At 37.3% G+C, this 16,822-nt stretch overlaps 1 protein-coding gene across 1 annotated transcript in view; it reads left to right on the forward strand.

Moving 5' to 3' along the window:
- Positions 1-3,183: 3,183 nt before the first annotated feature.
- Positions 3,184-16,822, forward strand: part of SPAG16 (sperm associated antigen 16) — a 943,524-nt gene continuing 929,885 nt past the window's right edge. The window contains exons 1-3 of the mRNA XM_064587011.1: positions 3,184-3,373; positions 13,262-13,308; positions 14,419-14,514. Of these exons, the coding sequence (XP_064443081.1) occupies positions 3,247-3,373; positions 13,262-13,308; positions 14,419-14,514 (270 nt within the window). The 5' untranslated portion in view covers positions 3,184-3,246. The remainder of the gene's footprint in view (positions 3,374-13,261; positions 13,309-14,418; positions 14,515-16,822) is intronic.

Raw genomic sequence — 16,822 nt, forward strand, 5'->3', positions numbered from 1 at the left:
AATACTTTCTAGCTCCATCCATGCCATTGCAAATAGAAAGATTTCATTCTCTTTTATGGCTAAGTAATATTCCATTGTGCATATATACCACATCTTTTTATCCATTCATCAGTTGAGGCTGTTTCCATAATTTGGTCATTATAGATAATGTTGCCATAAACATTAGGGTGCATGTATCTCTTTGAATTAGTTTTTTTGTATTCTTTGGATAAATGCCTAGTAGTGTGATTGCTGGATCATAGGGTAGTTCTACTTTTAACTTTTTTGAGGAACATCTATCCTGTTTTCCAGGACTGTATTGGTTTGCATTCCCACCAACAGTGCAAGAGGGCTCCCCTTTTTCCACATCCTCATCAGCACCTGTTGTTTCTTGTGTTATTTTTTTATTTTTCACAGAACTAGAACAAACAATCCTAAAATTTGTATGGAACCACAAAAGATTCCAAATAGCCAAAGCAACCTTGCAAAAGGAAACCAAGCTGGAGGCATCACAATTCTGACTTCAAGTTATATGACAAAGTTGTAGTGATCAAAACAATATGGTACTGGCACAAAAACAGATACATAGATCAATAGAACAGAATAGAAAACTGAGAAAGGAACCCAAAACTCTATGGTCAACTAATCTTCAACAAAGCAGGGAACAATATCCAATGGGAAAAAGACAGTCTCTTCAACAATTGGTATTGGGATAATTGGACAGCAACATGCAAAAGAATGAAACTGGACCACTTTCTTACACCATACACAAAAATATATCTGAAATGGATGAAAAACTTAACTGTGAGACCTGAAACCATAAAAATCCTAGAGGAGAACCCAGGCAGTAACCTCTTTGACATGGGCTGTAGCAACTTCCTTCTAGATAGGTCTCCTGAGGCAAGGGAAACAAAAGCAAAAATAAACTATTGGGACTTCATCAAAATGAAAAGTTTCTGGACAGTGAAGTAAACAATCAACAAAACTAAAAGGCAACCTACAGGTTGGGAGAAGATATTTGCAAATGACATAGCTGATAAATGGTTAGTCCAAAATATATATAGAACTTATACAATTCAACACCCCAAAAATGAATAATCCAATTAAAAAATGGACAGAAGAGGTGAATAGACATTTTACCAAAGAAGAAATTTCACTTACTATTTGTATTTTATTAACGTAGGTATTAAAATATCTGTTTTAAAGAAAAGGAAACTAAAGCTCAAAGAGCTTAAGTTAATTAAGATTATACAGAAGAGCCAGGATTCAAACCTTCTGTAGAACATGACACATATTACATCTAAAAGCTAAGAAAAAGAACAGCCAACAGCCAATGTAATACACACACACAAAATCAAAGTAAGCATTAATTGTTCAGTGAGACCTTCCTTCCTGGCTCTCTTATGCTCCTTCATATCTTGGGTGTGCAAAGCCCTGACCACTCTTTACCCAGGCCATTTCTCAGGCAAGTGTTTACAGAAGAAACTTGAGGGTATGAGGTAATGTCTCCTTTGGAACAAAGAGCAGGCTTTCTACAAAAGCATCAGATTCCCTAAGTTCAGAGCTCCTCTCCTGTATTTTTAGTCCCTTATAACTTTTCCTTGCATTTAATGAACATCGAGGATATGTTTGATGTGAGACATCAAGGACAAAGAGTAAGTTATCAAAATAATAGATACATGAAATGAGGGAGTATTATGACTAATTGTGACCCTTGGTTATTCTAAAAAACATAACAAAACTAAGCAATTAACTCAATAGAAAAAACATCTATTTCTTGGTGTCCACTTTGTGCCTGGTAAGTTCTTAATTCTTTATATTTTGCCCCTTGCAACAATGCTTTGTGGTAGATTATGTTATTATACTCATTTTACAAATGAGGAAATTGAGGCTAGAGGCAGTAAGTGGTTTGCCCAAGGTTTCCTAACTAGTAAGTGTGGGAGCCAGGCTCTGAATGCAGCCTCTCTGATTCCAACACCCAGGCTCTCAATCACCTCATTAGGAAATTACCAGTATTATTTTTTTGATAACAAATGGGAGCTTTTATAATGAATTGCTCTTTGGCATCCAGTTTTCTTTTTTTTTTTTTTTAGTTTAAATTCAGTTAGCCAACACATAGTACATCGTTAGTTTCAGATGTAAAGTTCAATAATTCATCAGTTACCTATAACACCCAGTACTCATCACATCACGGGCCCTCTTTAATGTCCATCACCCAGTTATCTCCCCTCAGGAACCCTGTTTGTGTCCTACAGTTAAGAGTCTCTCATGGTTTTTCTCCCTCTCTGATGACTTCCCATTCAGTTTTCCCTCCCTTCCCCTAGGATCCTCTGTGCTGTTTCTTATATTCCACATATGGCATCCAGTTTCCATCAAGAAACACAGAATGGAAAAGAATCTGCAAAGAAAAAGGCCCAGCAGATGCGTCCTATATACACACAATACAAAACTGAGGAAGCGTCTGTCATTGCAAAAGGAGTGCACATGATTGGGCAAATACCATTTATAACACATTGTGTTAGGACCATTTGTAGCTCATAGTTCTTATGAAGTGTCTTTCTCTTCACCAGTCAACACTACAAATACTCTTCCAAGCCCCAGTGTATGAAATCGAAGTCAAAACAGATGTCCAGATAAATATTTTAAAGGAGCCCAAGAAGGAAATCGACTAAGGTGACTTCCCTAGGTCTTTATTGCTACGCGACTGAGGTTAGTTCCCCTGAGTCAGTCTCTCAATAATGATTTCTATAAATTTTTTTTTTCCTCCTGGCTCTGAGGTTCTTTCCCTTTTCCAGGAGTCTTCCCTGGGGTCACCTGGGGGTCTCCACATATCTAAAATTAAGGGGCTGATGATGGGCATGTAAGAACCAGGAGAGAGACAACTTAGGGAAGAAAATGAAGTGAGAAAGAAATGCTAGGGTCGAAACGGACAAAAAAAGAAAAAAAAAAAAAAAAACCCAAGCTGGTTCGGCAAGAAAACGTGTATGTAATCCAAGCCAACTGTTTCTTGCTTCTCCTCTCATCCACTCCAGGAACTGCGTCCCAGGATAACTAGGCAACGACGTTGCCGTGGTAACTCGTGAAGGTCAGAGGGCACCAACGCTTCTAGGGCGGGGGCAGCCCTTCGAGCGCGGAGCTTGCCTGGTGGGAGCAGGGAGGGAGTGTCAGACTCTCGCGAGAGCTGCGTACAGTCGCTGGCAAGCGTCTTCGCGTTTGCTCTCAGGGAGGGATTAGGCTGTCCGGGGGCGGGGCCGGGGAGCGCCTCCGATGGCGGCTAAGCAAGGGACCCCCGCCTCCGCTCTGCGGGTGCTGGAAGAAGCGCTGGGAATGGATTTGACGGCTGCTGGGGACACCGCAGAGGCGGTGGCCGCCGAGGGCGCTTACTACCTGGAGCGTATCCTTACGTGTAGCCGCGGCCTCCAGGCGCTCCCCTTGGTAACGGGTTTGGGGGCGAGGGCGCGGGCTTCCCATCTGGGGCGCCCTTCGCGGTTTGTGGCCTCCCAGCCGGCAAGACCCCTGTTGGACCTCAAGGTGGCGTCTCCGCCGCCGTGTTCCCCTGATAGCTCCCCGCTGAAAAGACTTGGCCTTTTAGGAGCGTTAGGCTGCTGTGTTCCTGTTGGAAGAACCTTTGGGAATCTCGTACTTAGTAACCACTCTGCAAACTTTGGGTGGAAGTTTTATGTTAAGGTGGTACAACAAATTGATTCAACCCTCCTTTCGCTTGTAAGCCCCCAGGCTTCAGAATACCGTGGGAATCAATTCAGGAAAGTTAGGAGCCAGGGAAAGACCTCTCTGCCTTTGGGCTTTAACGAGCTGAACCTCAGAGTATTCAGCCTGTGATTCTGTAGATGCTTCAGTTGTCCAGTGCTTAAATGATTTGTTTTGTAAGCATCAACTTTCTAGGTAGTTTCATTTTTGGCTATTTAATAATTAACAATTATTACATTTTTATTTTAAAGCCACTAAATGATGACCTGGTGAGCTGAAAAAGGCTCAAGAGATGTTAGGAAGAAATCAGACAGTGATGAACAATTATCCATGGAAATATGAGAAAAATGGAATAGCAATATGTGAATAATTAGATTCACTACTTCTTGGTAGGGCTTTTGAGCTCACCCCCTCTAGGCATTTACACTTAATTGTACTGGAGAGATCGGAGAGTTGGTGAGAAAAAGATACCTACTTTTTTCAGGCTGGTAGGAGAGAGACGATTATACGTTTTATTCTTAAAGATATCAAGGAAACTCTAAAATCTACCTTATTTTTTGTCCAACTATGAATCCCCCAGTTTTAAGTCAAGACTTCAGAGATCTAACAGTGATTCATTTTGTGGGCTTTGGCAAACTTTCACCTGTCCTGACTCAGGCTCTGTACATACCAGTGCTTCAGGGAGCTTTGAAGAACTTAGTTGGAAAGATCAAAGAAAATACGTAGTATTTTATTCAATGCAAACATTTTTATAGGAATATAAGTTTGAGTAGTTCAAAATCAATTTAAATGAACTCTCTGGCTGCCTTAGTGTCTTAGATGAGGCTTTATACTCTTCATAGCTCTAAATAGCTGCCTTTTCCAGTAATATTCCTTTTTAAATTCAGATATGAGTCAACAATTCTTTCAGAACTTACTTACATCAAGTATAAAGTTATCTAGTGTCCCTGGTAGTGAATAGTAACCACGCATCTTATTTTTGTCTACATTAAGATGATTCCTGTAACACATAGATTAATTGTTAATATGAGACAAACACTAAGTTAACTTTTTTGCAAGTTGTGGGACTTCAATATAGCACAGCTTTTAGGTTTACTTAATTTTCAGGGAGATTGCTGAGTCACAACTGCCGATATATAGCAGTTTGCACAAAACCTGTCTTACAAAGAATTTTCAAAATAATCACATTTGTAAATATAAGCAACTCTAACTTCTTAGAATTTTATTATCCAATTTCTGAATTATCTGACCCCTCTGCCTTTCTTCCATCTTTCTTTAGTTGGCTAATATTTTGAGTTTCAACCAAAGGGTAACCAAGGGATAGCAAAACTACATATTTTGCCAATTTTCCTGCATTCAGTATTTAGGTAAGAGGTTTAGTCATGAGTCATGAGAGAGGCTTTAACTCTTAGTTAAAATGAAGTTTGAGGATTACTTTAGAATACCAATTATCCCTGTATCCCTGGGCTCTCTAAACATGCATAATTAAGAGTTGACTGTAAATGTTATTTGACATTGTTTCTTAAGGCAATTATGATAGTTGCTGAAGTGAGACTTTCTTGAGTTTAAAGTCTTTAGCTCTCAGGTAATTTAATTGAGCTATCGCAGTGGATAAATAAAAGTTATAATATGCACACATGAATCAGAAATCTGATGTTCTCTACTTTGCACATATACTTAATCACTTCTAATCTACTGCGTTTGGTCTTGGGCTTCCCTTATTTATGACTGAACAGATGCTCTGTAGAACACTAGACAACAAGATATCAATATTAAGTCTTTGAAAGAGGTTGACTCTTAATTCCGCAGGAAGTCACCCTTTTCTTTGCTGTTAAACATTTGAACATAAAGAACATGTACAGACTAATAGGACCCAAACCAGAAACAGCCAGGATCCACCATGAGGGGGATGGTTTCATTAGTAAAGGCCTCATTATGAATTTAGAAAATGTGTTCAGGAAAAAGAATTCTTAACCCTGCAACATCCCTTCTTTGTAACCTACTATCTGTAAAGGTAGGAGTTATCTGTTTCTCTTCTGAAGCAGTTCAGGATACCTTTGCTTTTATGTTTTAAACTTCCAGGAGGCAAGATACAAACACACATGTGTGTAGTTCCTTTCCTAGCTAAAGAAATATATTTACAGAGTATATGAGTTCTCTGGAGAACTCTTCATTAGAAAGATATTTGCAACATTGTAAAATATAAGGCTAGGTTTTAACTATGTGTTTGTAAAGGGTCAAGTGTTTGTAAAGGTTGGTTGTCCTTTGTGAATGATTTCTGTATTAGAAATCAGTACTACTTGGGTAAGGTTTTCAGTTGCAGTAGGAACTGCAGTTAATGTGTGGCTGTGGACATTTGGGAATGCTCAGTCTAACTGGGAGATGCAGGCTGGAATGAATTGTACTAAGAAAGCTAATTCTTAATTGATTTGGTTGCTATTTGTCAAAAGACTTGTTCAAGGAAGAATAATGGACTACATGGACTCTAGGACTCAAGGGCCCCCCGCAAAGTATTGTTTTTATTATATACCTCGTTTTACACTGATTCTCTGTTCCCCTAACTAGATTTTGATTATTTTATCTTTCAAGGCATTCCGACATTAAGAATTTGGCTAATTAGATCATAGACATAAGTTTGCTGGCCACTGAAAAGGCCTCCTTTGGCCCCAACAGCAATTCCTGAGGGTTGAGTGAGTTTAAGCCAGTCCTTTGAAGCTAATCAACTCTGGATGCAGTCCCAAAGTCAATTGTTTATGAAAATGCAAAATTAAAGATTCCACTAGTCCCTTGAAATATGGTGATCATACTTAGATAGCCCATGTAATAAGATGCATGCTTGTTTTCTTAAAATGACATCCTAGACAATCTTTCATTGCAATAGTAGTGTTCACTAATCACTTTGTTTAATTAAAATTGAATTTTTGTCAGGCACCTGGGTGGCTCAGTCGGTTTAGCGTCTGCCTTTGGCTTGGGTCATGATCTTGGGGTCCTGGGATCGAGCCCCTTGTCGGGCTCTCCGCTCAGTGGGGAGCCTGCTTCCCCCTGTCTCTCTGCCTGCCTCTCTGCCTGCTTGTGATCTCTCTCTCTGTCAAATAAATAAATAAAATCTTTAAAAAATTGAATTTTTGTCATTTAAAATTCTATTTATTATTTTTAACATTTAGTGATTTTTTTTCCCCATGTTATATTACTTCTCTGGAATGTTTATAGTATCACGTGAGAAGATATTTTTAAAAGCCTTAATAATCATAATGTACTTAGGTCATCTATTTCTTATTATCATTGGAAAAATGAATTTGCCCCTGGTGCTTAGTTGCAGCCTACATATATTCAAATAAAAGGATAGAGAGTCTGAATGTAGAATCTAGACCAAAAAACATGTTACTAAACCCGGAGTGCTGAATTTTACCTGCATGAAAGAAAAAATTGTATTTTGTTGTGTGTCCTCTAGTCTAGGCAAACTTTAATGTGCATATGGATCAAAGAATATGGATGTTTAAAAGAAGACTCTAATTCAGTAAGTCCCAGTCAGGGCTGAGACTCTGCATTGCTAACAAGCTCCCAGGGGCTGCAGGTGCTGCTGGTCTAAGGAATATAATTGAAATAACAAGACTGTAGGCGAGTTTCTTAACTACCAGCCTTTATATTTTCAGATAAGAGGTATAATATGTAGAGCTCATATCTTTGGATCTCCTGGCTTAGAAGTTGGAAGAACTTAAAACCACCACCCACTATGAGAACAATGAGACTTGAAACTTGAAACTTGAAAAAACTTGCAAAAACCTTTGAAAAAAGGTTATTTTCCAGCTTCTGAGGCCGAAGATGGCAGTGGTGTCTGGGGCAGGAGTCGTCAATAAATTTCCACTCTTGCGGAGTCTGTTGAATTGATAGTGACTCTCTGGTATGTGGTGTTAATAAAAGTTCTGAAACCTCCTGAAGACTTAGTGGGAAAGACTGCAGAAAACAGATGATGGGGGAAGTGGAAGCAAGTGTGCCAGTTATTTGCCATCTCTGGTATATATTATTCAGTTAACTTCCATTATTGAAACTGGCATTCCTAAGGGAACCCTGACTGTGATGTTTGCTATTTACAGTACTTTTATTTCAACTTAGTAATTGTAAAATGTTGATTATGGAGGATCCAGGCTAGATTTTAGATCGCCTCTGTGTGTATTGGCTCTGAAGTGATGGCAAGATTAGAGAGCGATTTCTGTCTATAGTAGCTTTGGGAAATCACGTAAAATATAATTAGCTATATGTTTCACTCCAGTTCTTTATAAAGATGCTGCTGCTGGCAGTGATCACTACCTCCAGTGTAGCAGTGGAAGAGACCAGTGTGTGAGGAACTTTGTATGGTGCTCACATCTGAAAATTGCTCATAGCTTCCTGTCTCTGGTCCATTTGCAGAACCTTGTTTGTGACCCTGATGTATCAACTGTGACCTCAAGCTCGGCTCCATTACGCCAGCTGAAATGCTTCTCTGAGGCTTCTTGCAGTTGTGTCTTCTGTGGTGCTGTGATAGATCTAGAGTTTCCTGGCAGTTTCAGTGTGAATATATATTGGCCTATTTTCTGATAGGATCTACAAGGTCAGGAAATGGTACAAATTCTGCTAGTGCAGAAACTACCAATTAGTTCACCCATGGTGACCAAGTGCCAGGGAACGGATTCATTGTATGCAAAATCACAATCCTGCTTTCTTCCAGAGCAAGTGGAGATGTGGAGTGAGACCCTTGGTCTGAGTGTAGGCTCTGACTCAAGGATAAGGAAGCTGGCCTAGAAGCGGGTGCTGCTATGGGCTGTGGCTGCAGGTCAGGCAGAAAGGGGAATCACAGACTGTACCCTGGGCAAGGGCAAACTAGAAAACCAGGCACAATTTTAAATGTCAAGTTAACCTCAAACAGGCTGAAAGGCAATAACTATATCTGAAGGGAATAGAAAGGGTGGAAAAAATGAATTTTGGAAATGGAGTTCAACAATGTTCTCTGAAGGAATAGTAGGCAGATAATAAGAAGGGAGTTTTATAAGGGCTCAGAATCAGGTTGGCATTAGCAAACTGATTTTAAGCCAGAATTCTGGCTTATTCTGCAATGGAAAAAAATCACTTTGCCTGAGAACTGGGACCAGCTTAATTGTATGGACATTTCCTGGAGAATAGGATCACCTAAGAGATTCGATTACACATGAGAAAGTTGTCCAGTAAAAGTAGAATGAGAGTGCAAACAATGAATCATGGAACACTACATCAAAAACTAATGATGTAATGTATGGTCATTAACATAACATAATTAAAAAAAAGTGAAAAAAAAAAAGAGAGTGAAGGGTTTTTTATCATTCAAGCAATTCTTGGTCAATTGCTTATGCCTGTGCTGGCAACACTGCTTTAGAGCAGTGCTTTCCAACCTTTTTTACACATAGTGTTCATCAGATCTTGCTTCACTCAGTCTTTCTGGCTGTCCCAAGGGCCAAGGGAATCAATATCTGTATACTCCACAGTGTTCTCTTTATGAGAACTGAAGAGTGTAATTTCTCTCAGGCTTCAGAACCAGAAATTGGTGTACATCTGCTGAGAAACTCATCTGTTTTCATTGGATGGAGACTGAATTGGTATCTGATTACATTCCCCTCTTTACCCTGACTGCTGGGAAGCTTTGGGTCAAACCTGTGGCTTATGTTTGACAAAGTTCATGAGACTTTATGGCATGTACTGCAGCTTTACCTTTGTCGTATTTCTCTTCTTTTTCTTTCTCTTTTAATTTTCATATTTACTTACTTTTATATTTTGTACTATATGTGTATTTGTAAACTGCCATACAGTCGTTTGGGGGATTCACCTGTGCATTTGTCCATGTGTTGTTAGCCAGCTAAGCCAGATAGACAGATGCATACAAACATACTTGCCAAAGTACATTTATTTCTTCAGTAACACTGCAACATCACATTTCAACTCAGTTGCTCCTGGGAAGATTTTCTGTACAAATCATTTTTGTGGATACTGAAAATACCAATCAAGGAAAATAGTGGTTCCTATTTTGGATGTCTGTCCTCTTCCTGACCTTTTGTCTCATTAATCTGTTGCCCTTGGCTGATTTTATCTTTGGGTCTGTAGCCCTGTAGCTCTTTTATACCTCTCCCTCCTTTAGGGTCTTCAAATTGAGCTATGGAAATGATTTGATTTAGCTGTTGGTAATATAACACTTGAGAGTTTGGAAAGTAAGTGAGGGTTCATTGCCTAGGATTTTGGTAGAATTGCACATTCTTTTTGTGTTACTGTAGAACAGTGTAGAAACTGTAGAAATATGATATTGTAGAAAATTCCTGATCTTTTTATTCCAGAAACTTGTCTTTGTCACTAATAGGTATATGATTTTTGGCAAATTTCTTAATCTCCCTCTTTCATTTTCTTTCTTTTTTTTTTAGATTTAGAAATGACTGTATCTGTGTTATTCAGTCTCACAGATTGTTGTGAGAATAAATATGATAGTGATCCATATGACAATACTTTTTAAGCTTTATAAAATGATATTTTTTCATTCTTTTTGATTTTGGGGAAACAGAATATATTATTAGGGTTTGAAGCTGTTGCCTCAAGTATTTTCTGGGTAGCAGTGTGGCAAGTTTGATATTTGCAAAGCTTTGAGGACAAATCACTTTTATCTTCTATATATTGCCATGTTTAACAACCTATGCTTTGATGTTTCTTCCTCATGTTAATCTTATCAGTTGGCTTATTTACAATTTTAAAGTCTATCCAAATGATTTTAGTATATTTACTTCTTGTAAAATTTATTATGGTATGAGCAGTGATGAAGGATGGCATTGCTTTTCTGGAGACTTAAAGACAAGTGATTTCTTACAAAATCAAGTTTTAGTAACTGTCATGCAGAAGAGGGCATTCTTTTCCGTAAAAGAAGAGACCGATTTCCTGTAGCTAAACCTCAGGAAATTTTATCTAATTAAGTGAAATGTATCAGAAAAATATATATTTAGAAAGGAGGAAGATTTAGAATGTATTTTATTAATCCATTCATCTTAATGCATGGGGGAACTGGGCCATGAGAGACTTAATGAGACTTCTCCATAGGTACTCATCTCTTTCTAGAAAAGGAAAATAATAACAAATACTTGCATAGCATTAACTATAAGCCAGGCACCATTCTAAATGATTTACTTACGTTAACTCTTCTAATACTCCTGAAACCCCTTAAGGTGTTATGATAGCCAGCTTTCAAAATGATGCCCCGTGATCTCCACATCCTGGTCCTCATGCTCCTGTATAGTTCCCTTATGTATTGAAGAGGGTTGACTTACGTAACCAATAGGATAGTGAATAAATGATGATGTGTGACTTGGTCATAAAAGATATTGTGGCTTCCACTTTGTTTTCTTGTATTTCTTATTCTGGGGGTAGCTAGCCACTATATCTTGAGAATGCTTAAGAGGCTTATAGAGAAACCCACATGGGAAGGAATTGAAACCTTCAGCCAACAATGTTAGAGCCATCTTTGAAATGGATCCTCTTCCCTCAGTTGAGCCTTCAGAAGACTGCAGCCTTGGCCGCCATCTTGACTGAGGCCTCAAGAGAGACCCCAGATCAAAATACACAAGCTAAGTTGCTACTGAATTCTTGACCATGGATACCATGAGATAATGGATGCTTATTGTTAAGCCTTAAGTTTTGGGGAGTTGGTTATGCAACAGTAATAAAAAGTACAGATTTTGGTACCTGAAAAGTGGTGAAAGCTAAAATATCTTGAACAGACTATTAGTGGAAGCCTCATGGTCTCTCAGAAGACTGCTGGCAAGGAATTGAAGGAGAGTGAGGTGAGGCCAATGCTATTGGAAAGTGTTCCATAGCAGTAATTAAGTAATATAGGTAGTTACTCAGTCCTGGTACCCAGTATGGGTAAGTTCAAAGTTATAGGATCAGCTGCAGGTATGCAACTTTTTATGTCTGGAGTAGTTTAATCTACCACAGTAGTTTTTAATTAGTCATTTAATTAGTTATTTTAATTAGCTGTTTAATTAGTTAAATTAACTAGTTATTTTTTTGAGCTTAAATTAGTTTTCACCATATTTTTGGGAGATACACTCTTGTTTGACGGTGTCAGGTTCCTAAGGATTGGTCATAACTGAACTAGGCTTAAATGTCTCCTCAAGTGGATAAAGCAAACAGTGAAGACTTACAGCTTATGATGGAGCTGAGTAACAAGACTGCCTAACCTATCTTTTAGAGGTTTAGAACTGTGTGCAAGATAATTGGCAAACACTTCAAGTGTTTACATAGTTATAGAAAACGAACATGGAATAACGAGAGGTTTAGGTATAGCGTCGTGAAACCTAACTTCTAGGGTTGATTCCCAACTGTGTTACGTCCTAGCTGTGTGACCTTGTGCCTGTGAGTCCTGATTTACAAAATGGAGATGATAATAGCTTGCAGGTAGGATGAAGATGAAATGAGTTGATTCATTATGTAAAGCCCTTAAGGACAGTGCCTGGCTTTTATTAAATACTTTGTAAGTAATATCAGTTCATACTACAAATAGCATAAGTTGTTATATAAGCTTTTAGTTAGCTCTTGGAAGAGGATTTCTCATAACCAGCAGCAAGATGAAAGCTAGGCTAATCTCATCTTTGATTTTCATAACCATTACTGTATGTTAAAGTATTTAACTTCATACATTTTGAACTTGGCATAGTCACGTGTGTACATTAGGAAAAAAATGTAAACCTACCAGCCAACAAAATAATGTTACTGGTGTGTGTTGTGATTTCTTTCAAAATTAAATGCTATCTTGAAGTTTTCATTTGTAATTAAAGTAACTTGTAATTTTTGAAAGTCTTACAGCAGTACTGTTAGAATTTTTTATTAGAGTCATTTCCATTGGTATTTTAATGCTTATTTCTTGGTAATTTATGAACTACTGAATTATGATTACTGTATAGTTTACATTTGCTTAAAAATTAGGCTTCCTTTCCCGAGAATAAAATTTAATTTTAAAATTGAAGTGTATAATAAAACAGTAGAGATTAAAGTAACTTTTATTATGAAAACATTGAAATATGTTTTTTGCTTATATTTAAATACTGGTGTGCTTTTGAAAAATTCATTGTACTTTAAATAAAGAAGTCAGAGTGCACTGTGCATGACTCAGGAGCTCTGGGAAATTAACTTAGTTTGAGATAGATTTAAAAAACTTACTGCCCCTAGTTTTCCTGTCCATCATTTTTCTTATCTCTTTCTAATTTATGTTATCTTATTATACCATGTACATTTTTGTAAGCCTTAGAATCGAATTGGAAATCATTAGATAGTAAATAGACATATGGGAAGGTAGTTTTTCATGGGTTTGGGTTATGTAGAACAATAATTTAAAATAATAATGAAAAATATTTTGTTTTAAAGTATCTGTATTTGTAGGTTGTATGGGGAAGAGAAATTTTAAAAACAGTTTAAATTACATTTACCAACTTGGTAAGATAAATGGATCTGATACTGAATTTTAACATCAAATCAATTTTAAATAAATCATTTTTTCCATATATCTTGAGATTGACACTTGACAAGATTTCAGAGGTCACCATAACTGAAGCATCTGAAGATGATTATGAATATGAAGAGGTAATTTTTTCATTTTAGGTATTTAGTCTGTAAATGCACTAGTCATTCTTATGAAACATTCCTTTTATTTTATTTTTTGTTTTCCTTAAGAGAGCTAGTTTTTCAACTGAATTACCTAATATCAGCTATTTAAGAGTGAAATGTGAAAGTTCTATTTGAAAGTTTGGATTGGTTAAGGCATCTGGCTCTTTTGGTTTTCCTGTTAGTTGTGCTTCGAAGTTAGCTCCTTCTCCCTTGCTTTGTAGATCCTTACTATAGACTGTCATCTCTGTCCAGCAGGCATTCCCTAATAGCCATTTTGCTCTTGGATGGGTTTCCTAGAGTCCCACTACTGGCTGCAACTCAGATCCCATGCTTCCTTTCAGCTTAACTATAATTCTGTGCAGTGTAGTTCCTGTCTTAAATCTTCCCTTTAATTCACTGTTCAGATGGGACCTATCATTACTTCCGAGACTTGGTGCATAGAGTCGCTCCTAGATGACAGACATAGTAAGTACAACTGTGGAAGCAAGCCAGGAAGTTTGTGGCCTGGGCAAGTAAAAGACAGAACAAACAGTAGATAAACTTTTTATTAGTAGTAGTAAAATAGAGATAATATGAATATGTGTCACATGAAATTACTGGAAGGGTTCAGATAAAAGGCATAGTACTGATCAGCACATAAGAAGCACATGCTAAGTGTTAACTATCATTAATGTCATAATTAGTCAATTGCATTCTTCCAAGAGCCTAACATCTAGGCAGTGAGTTTTATTTTATTTTTTTTTTAATAAACTAGAGATTGGCAGTTGCTAGTATTTATGAAAAAGAAGTGGCCTTACATTTTTTCTCAGCAGAGTTGTTAGACTACCTTTGTCTTTATACGTAAAAGTTAATACCCATAAGCTGATCCCGAGTTTATCAGAGGTGACATTGAGTGATGTTTACAAGGAAGTCAGAAAGCCTCCTGCTTGTTAGTGATTCATTTGTCACAGAACTTCAGAATGACATGGTGTCTTACATAAGGTGTAATTTTTGGTCCATTGTTTTGTGAGAAAAATTATTTCTGAAATGAAGTAAGGTGTTTTTATATTCCTCCTTGCTCTTCCTGTCTTTTTCTCTTTGATTTAGATATCAGATGACAATTTTAGCATTCCAGAAGGTGAAGAAGATCTAGCAAAAGCAATTCAGATGGTCCAGGAACAGGCTACAGATATTCAGATTTTGGTGAGAATTGAACACAACCTGTTGTTTGTGTAGTTTGAACACAATCTATAGTTCAGCAGTGAGACTTAAGTTTTACATACTAAATGCTGTCCTATCACTTGTTATGCCTTTTTCTCTTCTGTGTCTTTATCATTACACCTTCACTTTATTTATTTAAAAATTTTTTTTTTGTTTTATTATGTTAATCACCATACATCATTAGTTTTTGATGTAGTGTTCCATGATTCATTGTTGGCGTGTAACACACAGTGCTCCATTCAATACGTGCCCTCTTTAATACCCATCACCAGGCTAACCCATCCTCCCACCCCCTCCCCTCTAGAACCCTCAGTTTGTTACCCCAAAGATACAAACGTAGTGATCCGAAGGGGTACGTACACCTTCACTTTAAGTAAGTAGTCATATTTATTCTTTTTTGGATTGTCATTTTCTACATCATGGTTACTCTTACATAACTTCACAACAAATGACACCTTCCTTCAGAACTCTGCCTATTTAATCTCACTGGATATTAAACCAAGGATTTTTAACACTAATGTACAGAATTTGTTATTGGATACAGATATTAAAATGTGTTTTGTAACACATTAAATAAAAAGAAAAAAAAAAGTACAGTCTCTCTGTCCTCCTTTTCCTCCCCTGTTCCCAATTCCTTCAACTATCATCCATCTCATTCTAAATATCATATTCAAATTTATTGACCAAAAATGCCAAGGTAGCATTTATTATTGTGTAATGAATATTTACTTTCAGCCATATTATACCCTTATCAAGCAATTATACATAATCTTCCACCATAATTCAGACTTGAAGGCGGGGATGCTGTATTCTGCTACCCTGGCATCTTCCATGTTTGATATAGGGTCCTGCACATAATCAACATTGTTATATAATCTTTTAAGATGACCTTAGGAGGGACGCCTGGGTGGCTCAGTCAGTTAAGCGTCTGCCTTCAGCTCAGGTCATGATCCCAGGGCCCTGGGATCGAGTCCCACATTGGGCTCCTTGCTCAGTGGGGAGCCTGCTTCTCCCTTTGCCTGCCTCTCTCTCTCTCTCCACCCCACTCTCTGACAAATAAATAAATAAAAATCTTTAAAATTAAATGACCTCAGGGAAGCTATTCCAAATTATCCTGCTTGAGGGTTAAAATTTATTTTAAAACCCTAGTCATTTGTCAGGAAATTTCGGTAGCCTCCCAAATTTGCTTCATCTGATCATTGTTTTGAATGTTGTAGCAGCTACTAGTAATTAAGATCAGCATTAAATTATGTATAGCACTTTTGAAAAGAACTTTTTAGGGCAAAAGATTCTTTCCTTACTGCATTTCTATGTAACTGTTACCAGGTGTGTAACATTTACCTGGTCTGTAACCATTACCATGTTAAGAGGGGGAAGGAGGAAAGAAAGTCTGCTGTTGAGTTTCCATATATGAAAATAGATCTGTCTGTCTAAACGATCAGCAGTTAGATTGGTAAGTTCTTGCCAATGAGAAGAAAATGGATGCACTCTGGAAACAATGATGCTTTGATATTTTTAAGTGTCTACCCATTATTTGACTTATTTTATACATTGACTTATGGTAGTTTTATGGCTGTCCTAATTTCATATCTCACTTGCTGAAATATCTCCACTTTCCTAGTTCAGGGGTCTGCAAACTTGTTCTCTGGGGTCATATAGTAAATATTTTAGATTTTGAAGACCATAAGTTGTCTGTTTCAACTCACTTCTCTCATGTAGTATGAAAGCAGCCATAGACAATATGTAAGCAAATGGGCATGGCTGTGTTGTAATAAACTTTATTTACACAGTTAGCTGACCCCTGATATAGCTGATAGACTTACTTCCATTATGAAATGGTAGATAAGCCACTCCATAGCATAGAAGAAAGCACATAATTCTTCTGTATCATAGTGTTTCTAAAGCTCAAGGTACCAAAATTCATTATATTTCTTTTTATAATGATAATAATTGAAAGAATTTAAAGGTCCATACTTTTTTTTCTTTTTTTTTAATGTGTTCTATGCTATTGAAAGGACAAGCTGACCTTATTGTTCTTTAGATAATCTAGTCACACTTTTGCATCAGGGTCTTTGAATTTGCTGATGCTATAACTGAAACATGATTCTTTCTGTAGATTTATGCTCAGATTCCACTTTATCAGTGAAATCTTCCTTCATTACCCTATATATATAGCAGCCCAGCTCCACACACATATCTGCCCTACATTTGGCTCTCTCTCCCTTCAATCCTCTGCTTTTTTTCTCCCAGGCACTCAGTACCATCTGCCATATTGTATATTTTTAATTTA

The sequence above is a fragment of the Mirounga angustirostris genome, unplaced genomic scaffold (genome assembly GCF_029215605.1).
Source record: "Mirounga angustirostris isolate CCGP_5_RB_7025 unplaced genomic scaffold, mMirAng1.0.hap1 SCAF_3, whole genome shotgun sequence".
NCBI classification, from domain to species: Eukaryota; Metazoa; Chordata; class Mammalia; order Carnivora; family Phocidae; genus Mirounga; species Mirounga angustirostris.